The sequence below is a fragment of the Scophthalmus maximus genome, chromosome 12 (genome assembly GCF_022379125.1).
Source record: "Scophthalmus maximus strain ysfricsl-2021 chromosome 12, ASM2237912v1, whole genome shotgun sequence".
In the NCBI taxonomy this organism is placed as follows: Eukaryota; Metazoa; Chordata; class Actinopteri; order Pleuronectiformes; family Scophthalmidae; genus Scophthalmus; species Scophthalmus maximus.
The window spans coordinates 2,217,522-2,230,170 of NC_061526.1; the positions used below are offsets into that span (position 1 = coordinate 2,217,522).

At 42.1% G+C, this 12,649-nt stretch overlaps 1 protein-coding gene across 7 annotated transcripts in view; it reads left to right on the forward strand.

The window, feature by feature from the left end:
* kcnip4a (potassium voltage-gated channel interacting protein 4a) overlaps window positions 1-12,649 on the forward strand; it is a 117,762-nt gene that overhangs the window by 95,738 nt on the left and 9,375 nt on the right. For 6 of the 7 annotated variants that reach the window (XM_035647943.2, XM_035647988.2, XM_035647980.2 and 3 more), the window contains one exon: window positions 11,164-11,288. In XM_035647943.2, coding sequence (XP_035503836.1) covers window positions 11,164-11,288 — 125 coding nt within the window. Of the gene's footprint in view, window positions 1-10,745; window positions 10,842-11,163; window positions 11,289-12,649 lie in introns of all 7 variants that reach the window. The other variant, XM_035647934.2, reaches the window with a different exon arrangement.

Here is a 12,649-nt window from a genome sequence, read left to right on the forward strand (position 1 = left end):
TTGGCGTCTGCACTAAGCTGCATCATTTATTTTGTTGGGGGGGGTTTTTTGGGGGGGGGGGTTGTGCAGATTGTCTGTTTTCACTCACTGTAAAGGTTTTGCGGTATCTCCGGTAATGACAAGATCACAGCTGTTGTGGGCCAGCAAAAATGTGATTGGTTCAACTGTAGTTGTCTCTGCATGTACTTTAAACCTCATATATATATTTGTATTAGACAACCTCCGGCAAGAAGTTGAGGTCTGTCACGACCAAAACCTCCCATCACAAAGAGAGTTTCTTCCCTTCTGCCGTCAGCCTCATCAACAAGGTCCGGGACCCCCACTGACACCTTCCTTCCTTCCCCATGAACATAACACGCTATATTAACGTAATCCACCACACACACATTTAGCCATCTGTGACCCCGATATTTATTGTCCATTTATTGTAAATAAATAGTGTGAATTTAATTTAATTTTGTCTAATTTTATTAAATTTTATTTTATTTTATTCTATGTTTTTTTTCTAATTCTGTGTATATATGTTGACTGCACCTTAATAACACGCCAAAAAATTCCTCGTATGTAACCTGTTACTTACCTGGCAATAAAACTGATTCTGATTCTGATGACCTAAAGTCTACATCAGCATTAGGTGTCATACAAAGTTTGGAACCAATAGATGTCATGTGTTGTTTCACTTCTAATATTTGCATCTGACATGCTGTATCTGGCCGCATCACACCAATGTAGCCAGCGTTGCAAATGAGCAAGACCATTTTATGATGATATTACACATTTCTATGGCCTACGCACTGTGTTGCATTTGCAATGCACTTAATGTTTTCACGCATGATTTTTTCGTTTGGTGTGCTAACTGGTCTGAACAAGGTGGCAAACCTAATGCAGACTGAGACTATTGGTCATCCAACAAGCCTGTTGAATTTTTCTGATACAAAATTAAGCATGACCTTTCTTATGTTGTTGGGTGGCATTTAGTTGTGATCTAGCAGTTCTGACGTGCCTGTCATTGATAATCACGTCGCGTGGGTGCAAAGCTGACCTACAGGGTGAGAATCGGTTGCGAGGAGACCAACGCTGACTGTTACAGTCAGACTCAACTGTGCGTAGGGCTAGGCATACATTATGGTGTTGTTTAAAGTGGGCTATCGGTGAGAAATGTGAAACACTTTAAGTGTGTTCTTCATTTTGTTAAGTGCAGAAGTGTGTACCCCCCCCAATACACACACGCACGCACGATGTTTTATGTCCGTGGTATAAGCTGCACTGCACCTTTATGGGATTGTTTTTCTTCGTGGAGTCGCACATTCATTATGGAAGTTGAGTCCGTAGAAGTGTTGGCATCTTTGTCATTGCTTCAGATAGAACAATTGAACATCCTCTCCACTTAATTTAATTGGCAACTTTCAACGTGGAAATAAATCTCATTATAACAGGAGCAAGGATTGAAAATATTGAGACACTGACTCCGTTGCCATCTTGTTCATGCACCTACATGTAAAGGACAACGATCAACCGGTCCGATTACCCTCTGGCTATTTTCCATGATGGCTATTTAGAGTGGCGACATGATTGACTTAACCTTTGCCTGAGTGTCCCAAGTTATTGGTCCCTCTGGTGTCTTTTAAGGATGGAAGGTGCACAGTGGAGGAGCTTATTGGAAGTAAGAGGACTCGACCCGTCAATTTGAGACAGGGAAGCAAGGGCAAGTATCACTCAAGTAATCAATTTTGATGAAAACATCGCAGGTGATACATTCTGATAGGAGCCGGATGGCAGATGCTTCTGAGTCACGAATCTGATACGGATGATTGCACTTGCTTAAAGGCTCCCTGTGGAAGAGGGAGCTGCAGGCAGGTTTGTATTCTTAAAGACGTATTTAATTATGAGCTCTTTGCCATATAGCTGTGCAATGCACAGTGTCTCCGAAGCAGCAGCTTGTGATGCACTCTCAGTTCTTATTAAATGTGAAAAACGCTTGTTGGGTTCTGTGATATTCATTAATTCAAAATCTCACACAGTGGTGTGCAGATTGTTAGTCTTATTAAAATAAAATAATACACGATTAAAGCTGATGTTATAAAAAGAAAGAAATCAACTCTTTCATAAACCTTCGACTGTCTCTAGAGCTTTGAAGCTGCACATGTGGTATTTATTTTCAATCAAGGCTGTTCACCGATTATGCTCATTCAGCATGTTCTGACTTTAATTAGCCAACAAAATTAATAACCATGTCGCCATGTGAATCCGGTAACAATATTTTCCATAATTAAACCAAGGACAAAGGTTCTCATGCATAATGCAGCACTATAGCTATTTGAATTCTGTCCTGTTTTTTTTTTTCTTTTTCCAGATGAACTGACTGTACCAGGCTTTAAAGTTGAGTGTTTCTTTTGTGAAATCTGCACACTGTCTTTTTGGTTCAGATACTTCTTTGTGTCCAACTCTGGCCAAATTGCATTAAGTCGCTGGAGTGGTGGAGAAAACTTGCAATCTTCAGTTGGGTGAACTAATGTAAAGAGAACTGGGACATTGGAATAGAAAGTGCTGACTTATGTGAACCAATCTCATTACCAGTGACTTCTATAGTACATGGACACTTTTTGCTGTGCAGGGATGGGTTTTAATTTGCAGTGAGTCTGATAAAATATCACCCGTCATCAACCGTGAAAGCCAGAAGGAATGACAAAGGTTAAGTGTTCCATCTTGTGAAGTAATAATTATCCTTTATTGAGTTATCAAGGAAAATCAACCAACAAGTTTTAGATACACAAAAAGAAAAAAATCAAAAACACAGGCCTGGGTTTGATCAGATTTGATGGTGTTGCAGACCATAAATCATGATGTAGAAACAACAACTGGTTTGCAATGACCTTTTAATTACAAAAGGGAGTGAGAGCCTCATTGTCATGAAAGTAATTAAGTAGAAAAGGAAAGCAGCCCTCGGAGCCAATTGTGTTTCACTATGGGTGATCCTGCTGAGGAATGTTTCCACACAGATACTATATTAGCTTCATTTGGATATCTTGTTAGTCTTTGTCCTCTTAGCTAGAGAGAAAATTAGATTCAGTCCCTAAAGTCCAAAGGGTTGTTTTGGGATCCCAGGCTGTTTATGTGAAATACAAACAGTGGATATCTTGTCAGAAACAAAGCCATTAATGAATTTTGTTTTCTGTGGGACTGGTAGCATTGGTGTGATTTTTCTGTCAGCGTCTGGAATACGGGGGATTAATTCGGAAGGAAGTCGTTCAGAGTTGCTCCCTTTCGAGCCCATTATTTTTTTGGGTGCCATTAAAGCTCTATCCTTCGAGGCTGAATTTGGATAAAAGGTTCCTTCTTTGTTCCACCTTATGATTTTAAAAATAATATGGGAAGAAAGGCCAGAGAAAAGGGGCCGGCATATTGAAACACTTCAAAGTGACAAATGATTACAGTTAAAAGCACGGACTGGCCTTTGCCTGAGATTCCAAGAAATGCCTCTAACCTCTGAATGTGTGTCATTATGGCCAGTGTGAGAGCATGCTCGCCCTTACAAAGAACCTAGGCATCCGGCCCCCAGTGCGTCAGTCACTGGCACTCACGGCTGAAAATCTTTGCTTCTTGGACTTGAAGACTCCAACATTTCCTACATTTAAAATTGGCTTCTATAAACTGGTTAGTAACTACTGTAAGTGCATGAGGCGAAAACACAAACTGGAGCAAATTGCTCTAATGGTGGAAAGCACTTTTTTTGCTCCTTTGCTCTCTGTCTTGCATAACTAACCCCATGACGAGTAGGGATATATATAAAATGCAAATCAGTTTTTATTCAGGACTGTTGCACAGACAGTCGGTCTCAGTCGGTCAATGTGCCCAATTGTTTTGTTTTTTGTTTTAATACAGGCCATGCAGTGACCCTGCCTTCCCTTCTGTTCCTTTTCTGTTCTTAAGTCGATTTCACTGCCATCTTCCTGCCTGCCATAAGGAACTGGAGGCTCTTTTATTAAATAACAGGGTGACACATCGCTCTCCTCGGCTTCAATCTTCGGGCTTATTTGTATTTGGGCCCACTAAATGGGAACAAATGGCAGATCCGTATCTCCCTCCCTCGTGATTTATCTGATATAAAACAAGCATTTCTCATAACACAATGGGGACTGTGTTTGAATAACTTGTCTTCTCTTGACTTGGAGCTGCAGATCTACTGTAAGACTTGCAAAAGCTGAATAGTAACCAGCAAATGTCCACCACTGGCAGCTCTGGTATCATGGATATCGGCTATAATTTGTTTTTGGAGCATTCGAAAATATTTGGTGCCACAAAGGGAATTTATTACACCTCCGGGAAGACAAAGTCAACCTTTGCGAAGATGCTTCATGTTTTATCTTTTGTCTTCAGGCGAATCTGGATATGCAGGCATTATATATGCTATTGCACTTCCATTCACCCTCACAGTTGAGTTATTTGATATCATTTGGCATATTTCCATAGGGTTTTTCATTCTGGAGATGTGGGTGTACCTCCACTGTACACATACAGTGAAAAAACTTCATGTAAACAAACAAGGCTGAAAACTTGAAGGGTAAAAGATGCTGAGCTCACAGTATTATGCATTGCCTTCAAATTTAGACAGAGTTGAAGAGTATGTAAATCTTAAAGTTCCCACTCAAGTGAAGCACAAGTTAAGGCAATCCCCTCTGCTGTTGGACAAGTATTGAACTGCAACTGATTTCCCCTAAATATTTTTGCTCCAGACTATGTATGAAATGCCTTTTCAGTCACCTGCAGTACAATCTGGACTTGCTCCAAGTCTTTACAGGCTGTATGTAAGCATTACATCAATTTATTGTCCTCGTGTTTTAACTTTACAATGAGCCATAGGGTTAGACTACAGGCACCCGTCCCTCCGGCTGTAATTTCTGTTAATTGTTTTTGCTCGAAAAACAACAGGGACTTAAAAACTGGAATGAGGTGGTAAAGCGAACCTGCTGTTTGCACATTTACACAGCAAATATTGGGCTTGAAAAGCAGCCTCTTGGCCCCTGGCTCTTCTTGCCGATTGGCTTAGATTTAATTGGCCTTTGTGTAACTGACAATATGACACATGAAATGTTCTTCGTGTACTCTGCACACTAATACTGAGATGACCTGTAGAGAAATGGGAGAGCTAAAATTCAAAAGTGAAAGAGGTATTGACCAGTCAACATAGCATCTGGCAAATCATTCGCTTTGACTTGCAATCAGGCAATTAAACAAGTTTTGTTTTTTTTCAAATGCATATCCATAGTTTTTTTAATGGAATATTATTTCTCTATGTGCAAGAGCAAATAGTCTTTTCAAACTAAGTTTCTTCAAAGATTTATTGGTAAGTTTATGTAAAAAGTTATTCTTTATTTATCAATAAATTAATTCTTCAATCAATTCATCAGTTTAACTCTGGTGTTACAATGAAATAGTGTTTGATTTTTTTTCAAATATATTCTTCCCAAAGTGACAGTAATCCCCTTTGATACCATCTGTGTCGAGATCTGCGGGAGACAGATTAAGGAGTTAAGAGATTAGCACCTGGTGTGAGAACACTAAAAACATGTCAAAATATTCCATCATTCACTGTTCAATAAATCAATTCAGTCAAGTCAGAAAGAAGTTAGAAAGAGTCACTGGTTGTTGAAAAAGCCAAAAAAAGAGGAGCCAATACATCAAAAACCTAGTCATTTTAATAATTTATATATTCATAAGGCAATTATCTGTGGGTATAGTGGGTGGGAAATTTCACATGGAGTAAGACAAATTTCTCGTGACTACTTTGAACCATGACCAAAGAGAAATATGAAGATGCTGAGAGATGGGAGGGCAGTGCCGGGGTCCGCTACCAGATAAAATCGCTCATATGCGGGACTTGAAATGTCCCAGAAAATTACTGCTGATTATTACGCTAATGCCTAAAGCAATGATTAACCCAAGAGATTCATTTCCAATTTGAATTTTCCAGAGATAATAATACTAAAATCAGTTTAAAGCATCTAAGTTATTTCTAACCAATGCTGTTTTTGTCATCCATATACCTGACCATGTATATGTGTACATATTTTGCCCTTACATGGACGGAAGTAGACACAGTGCAGCCATGCGATGTACTCGAAACCCACAGATTGGTGTTTGATTGTTCTTTGTTGTTTTGCCAGGACTTTAAAACGGCCTATATTAGGAGTGAGCTGAGGCTGAGATAAGATCCGTTTTGAGTTTGGTTCAGGTTTTGAGTTTGTCGGGATGGCGTGTCATCAGCCGGGTGGGAGCCTTTTGATGGGTAGACCTCACAGTGTTCGCTTGAAGAAATCTCATTCACGTCAGTTTCATTTGACCGTTAGGAATGTTCTTATTAATCAGACACAAATCATAGTAAAACCAGGAACGTTCTTATCTGGTCAGCAGTGACTGAGCCGAACCTCTTGTAACAGCTGTGTTTCCATAGAAGTGTTGTCCGATAACTCATGATGAGACCAGAAAATCAGGTAACTAACCTGTGAATAAGGTTGATAAGTGTCAACATGCTAAAATGTATTTAAGTGCAGTCAACAGCTTCTGCAGAAAATTGTATCTATTTTGATTTTATGTTTGTGGTGTATATACATTTAAGATAGTATTTCCTCTTTTTGTTTCCGAAGTTTTTGCAGTGTTACAGGTATAAACGCTGTAATCCAAGGTGGTGAAAATGTCATCTGCTAAACATAAGCACATTGTGAGCATATTACACTAACCCTTAGCTCAAAGCATCAGTCTGTCTAAATGCAGCCTCACGATGCTCCTGGCGAGGCTGTGGACTCTTTGTCGAAATTAGCCTGACACTTCAACCATTCAGTTTGGGAGGATACAAGTAACGGCAGTGATACGCTTGCGGCATAGAGTCAGCTGAATCACTGACAAAAATAATTGTGTTAGTGTGTCTTTCAGGGTATTCGTGTCACTCATGGCGTGGCAAAGTGGAGGATGATGGGCCGGTACTCGGGTAATGTTTTTTAAGACCTAAAAACTACGCTATTTCATTATTTACAGCAGTTTCCACATCACCTGCGTGGTAAAATGCCTTTCTATTCCCAAAGTTGAACCGAGAGAGGTCACTGAGGCTAAAGTCAATTACACTAACTCAGCCATTAAAGGTAACACGGAGCCGCCGTCCAATTGTGGCTGAACATCTTTAGATCACTGCCGAAGCTGTGCAGGCTCCCGTAACTCTATCGTGTCAACCGCGAGGTAAGATAAGTCTGCCCCGTCCGAGTCGTGGCCTACTTCTGTGAGCCCCGCCTCCTTTGGCGCCGTGGCGCTAAAGGGACAGAGAGCAACTGAATTGCACAAGTCAAGACCTCGTCTTAGACACACACACACACACACACACACACACACACAGAAACGCACACAAGCAGTAGCTCTTGAGAAAAGATACACGGCCTGGTCCCCCAGGCCATCAACACTTTCTTCACATATAGCCCCATCACACGACTGAGAAGCAGCGAGCTCAGCAGATCTCAGGTCAATTCTTGATTTCTTGATTTTCTTTTTACGAAGCCATCCATTGTTAAATGAAGACATTGCAGTTTGTACACGTAATAGATTCATCAAATATTTATTTTCCTCCTTTTTTTTTTTTTTTGTTCATGGATCCGATCCATACAGGCCTCGTGAGGTTTTACCCTCTGGCTTGACTTAACTGTTGAGATAAATGACTCCTGAATCACAAACCCTGAGGAAATGTAACAGCTGAGCCACGATTGATCAGACCAGACTCCTTATTCTCACATGGCTTCAAGTGTTTGTTTTGTTTTGGATTGATAACGAAGATAATGTGTAGTATACCTTTTTTTTATTGTCTACGAGCCACACCCTATCGCTTGGCAATTATATTTTGCCGAGGCATGTTTCTCTGTGTATAACCCTCACAGGGCATTCAATTTCATTCGCTTGTATTGCTGCATGGCAAAATGGCTAAGGCAGCGCTGTTTCTCTGAGGTGCCAATGAAGGAAATTTCTGATGTGCTGTTCCCCCAGCGACAACCTGCCATTATAGTCGGAGTCACTCAACAAGCGGGGGGGGGGGTTTTTTCCCTTTTTTTTTCGAAGAAGGCAAAAGTATGGCATGACAATATTTATGTGTGCACGTGATGACTGGATTGGTAACATGTAAAATGTTTAGAAACTTCACAGAATCCTCGATTCTTCAGGACAACAACACCCATCTATGTTTTTTTTTAATAATTTGGACCCAAGTGACGCAACACCAGCAAAAATAGAGTGAACCTTGATCTTTATGGCGAAGCTTGCGCAGCGCAAGCAGCTCCCTGCACAAACACACTCAGGCATCAGATCGATTTTGTCAATAAACTAAAAGGGCAAACATTAATCAGACAGGCATGGCTGCATGCTCTATTCCTGCTTGATTAAGCGCCGTGTCACTCATCCTATTTTATTCCACTTTAGAGATCAGTTTTTATTGCCTTCATGTTGGCTCCGCTTCCTACCGACAGCCATGCTTTCAACTCTATTAGTGACGGTGTTGGTGCAGATTGTTTGATTTCGCTCTCTCAATCAGTGTCCGCGCTGCGTCCCCGACTCAATGTTTAAGTGCTAAAGGATGCACTGAGGCTCACCACGCTGTCCTTGAGCCAGAAACGACGTCTCCGTAGTACAGTAACACTTCTAAATAAAGGCAGCTTGCTGTCAAGACTAATATATCTTGGTAACAAAAGCAACATCTGTCTAGTTTAACCTTAGCGAGGGCACTCGGATGTCCCCTCTCCACTCATGAAGGAAGGTGTGTGTGTGTGTGTGTGTGTGTGTGCACGTGTGTGTGCGCGTGCGTGTGTGTGCGTGTGTGTGTGTGTGTGTGTCAGTCAGGTAAGAGGAACAGATGAGAGCTTTGCAGAGTCTCTTCATCCTGAAAAGTTATTGAGTCATTATAGAGGGTGATAAGTACTGGCCTGAAGCTGACAGCAACAGTCAACAGTGCTGTGCACCATAATGTTGGTCGGCGTGTACACTTTGCCAGTTCTGAGCCAAGAGCTTTTAACCATCTGCTCTTTGTCTGTGCAGTGTTTAACTTAAGACTCTGTTAAGGTTGGGAAGAAAAAGCTGGGGCCACGGAAGATGTTGACTGTGGAACGTTTCTGCAGGGGTCTTTGCCCGCATGCTGAAGGAAAAAATATTTAATACATATTTGCCAAAAGTTTGAAACAAGAAATCGTACCCGAAGCCAAATATGGTCAGGCTTTATTAACATCTGATCAAACACACCCAAACATTAATGTGAAATATTAATCATTGCACTCAGGCAATGTCATTTGCTGCCACGGGGAGGGACATTGTTCGGCCTTTTAGCTCAACAGCTATTAGATAGGATGCAAACATTCGGTACTTACATTAATACCGGCTCATTGTGCTCGAAACACTGCTCTGCTTGAGTTTAGTTTTTTCTTTTGCAGCCTTGTTCCTTGCCCTACTGATCGTGTGAACTCAATCTTCTCACTCAATGCACTACTGGGGATCGTTTTTCCCTTGCTCAGTAGTCTCACACTGAGCTATTTTACAGCTCACAGCCAGTTTTCTGCTGGACCGCAAATTAATTAGGCCCTTTTCACGGCCTCTGTTCAATGATGTAACCATCACAACTTCTTCCCTTTATAGCCTCTGGTTTACAAGAGGCCCCTCACCACTCCCATAGGCCGTTTTGACGTCAGGCTTACTCGTCATAAACGTGGCGTGAGCTCCAGCTCTGCTATTATTTTTACCTGCAGTCGGAGCCTTGACACGAGTGCTGGTTTGATTGACACATGGTTTTCAGCACTCGGGGGGCTCGTCTGAACGCCCGCTGCTGCCAACAAACCGCACACTAAATTTTTTAGAATAGCCCAGATCGAGATGGCGAAATTGACTTGTGCTTTTAGCCAAACGTCTTAGTTAATGGCTTTCATACGTACATCTACGCTGCATACAGTGTATAGCATGAGAGGGTCATTCGTGATTGGCCACCTTTTATGATGGGGACAGGGGGGAAATACACTATTGTTTGACTGTGTTAAAAGGGTTGACACCTGAGATATTAAATTACCCTGACGTGAGGTCAATGGCACCATATCATATTCAGAGGCCGTCGTTGACACTGGTGACCTACAGTGTGTTCGGAGGCTTGTTAATAAGTCATGTAACCCAGTGCACTACTTTTTTCATGACTCCCAGTGACAATGAACGTGGTAAACATTTCCCACTGCAACGTCACCAATGTCATTGTGCGCCTATTACTGTAGCAGGCTGATAGCTCGAAGCTCTGCCGTGCCAGCTTCACAGATCTGCTAACATGGCTGCAGAAAAACTCTGCAATGCTGGTTGTCAGACAAATATCAGTTAATTTTTTAAACTTTGCACAAATAATAACTACTGTAGGCTACTGCAGATGTACCGCAGATGTTGCAGCAATTCATGTTCCAATCTCGATCAAATGTGTGTACTTGCGTTCGGGTTGCTGCGCTTGATAAGTTGACTTACAAAGTCTGCCAACTTGGAGACTTTGTCGAAGTCTCCTGCTGCCTTCCGCAGCTTTAAACGTACAGTGCAAAATGCTGTGTTGTTGTCCTGAAGAACCGACCATGAGAGGAACTGTAGCCCTGTGGTCTACATGAACTTCAATCTATCCTCACCACTTGCATGTCCGAATGTTCCCAGAATGCACTACTGAGGCTGTCAGTTGTCTGGGTAAGACCTAATGCTGTATTTCCCAGGTTACCCTCAGATTGTCCACAACCGCGGGGTGAGAGCTCGGCTCATGAGGCTCTTTCCATGCTCCACATCCAAAAAGTCATCCTCCAGTAATCAAAGCAAGTGGCTCTTCCAAGGCTGTCTTACTCTCTCTTGTCTCTCTCCCTGGTTTTGTGTTGTTACACATGCAAATTAAAGGACCTGCTATCTTGAGGCCTCAGAATTGGTTCACTTGAATGAGTTTTCTTTGCTATTGGGAAGGTCAACTAGAATTTCTGAACCAGTCATCGAAAAATGTTGTATTTTGGGTAGACAAGTTGCGAATGTCCGTGTTTGTTTCCCTTAGCTGTTGGTGATATATTTGCGGGCCTCAAATTCATGCTAATTTGCCAAGACGTCAAGCATCTGTGCTCATCTGACCTTCTACCTCCTGCTTTCCAGACAGCGTTGAAGATGAGCTTGAACTGTCTGCAGTCCGCCATCGCCCCGAGGGCCTGGAACAGCTTGAAGCCCAGACACGTTTCTCCCGAAAGGAGCTACAGATCCTTTACCGCGGATTCAAGAACGTAAGTGTCAAGGCCACCGTATATACACCGTGTATACAGCCTCAGCACCATATATAATGTACAGCTCTGTGGGGTTTTGTTCTCTTCTGGACACCTCTCCCACTCTTGGACATCAAAAAACCTTTGATTTTGTTTGATTCATTCTTTCACAGCCTTCTGCAGTTGGCAGGGGTGTTTCTACTCGAGTCTCCTCAAACAACTCCACTTCCCTCTAGTTCTCGTCGCTATTTCGCTTTCACCCTGCTTGTGTTTGCAACAAAATACTAACCAAGCGTTCGAGCATTCTTATTTTGCCGAGTCATCTGCATCTCGCTCAAAATGTTATCGAGGCGAATTGTGCTTACCTCGGCAAACCGGAATTTTCTGTACATTGTTCACTGTGCCCTGGGATAATTGGGTCATACCTCGGACCGATTCAGCAAGATTGGTGATGAGCAATCCAGTTCATGCTCCTCGAGAGCAGCACATAGGAAATCACCTCACTCCATTGTCCTCTCTAGTATGAGCCGTAATGAGGAGACCCAGAATTAACTCGGCCCAAATTGTCTGGCGATATAAGAGGGGAGAATGGCGCTTAGTCCTGTGGTAGTGAAGTCCCCGTGAGGCTTCAGTTTCCTGTTGAGGCTGCACTGTGCTCCAGCCATGTCCCTGCAAAGCCTGCCCATTAGTCTGCTTCCACATGAGACGGAATAAGAGGTAAGAAGTCCACTAATGAAGCCTTTAATTTGCCCTGCACACTTTGCCTGTCCGCCTGTGACGACGAGGGAGTCGATGTGCCATATGTTTATAAACACACTTCCATTTTTTTGTACATTAGAAGATTTTACCTTTTTATTTTTAGCCTTTTGACTGGTGTAGCCCGGGGGGATGGCAACATCACTTAATTGGTCAGTCCATCACTTTGGTCCAGCTAGAAATATCTTAAAAACGACACTATTGGATTCATGTGTAATTCTGCACAGACACTCTTGGTGATGAGATGTTGAAGCCTAATGACTCTGGTGATGCCCTGGCTTTCCTGAAGTGCCACCAGCAGATCATACTTTTCAAATCTATCCAATGAAATCTCTCTGTGTCTACTAGATACTTAGCACAACATTCGAGATCCCCTCAGGATGAATTGTACAGACTAACTGTTACATTTTTATCAAAGTTACTTATGTCTTCTGTGTAATTAGAGAGATGCTGATGAGCCAGAAGTCCAAATTCGGACAAAGAATGAGTCATTGCATTTCGATTACAGCTTTTGTCCATCACTAGGTCCATAGTGAAGCCTTTTTTTTTTTTTTAACCGTCAGGGTCAAACGGCTCATGTCTGCCGTGGCCCAACCCAAGCTTTTAAGGCCAACCAGACTAATTGA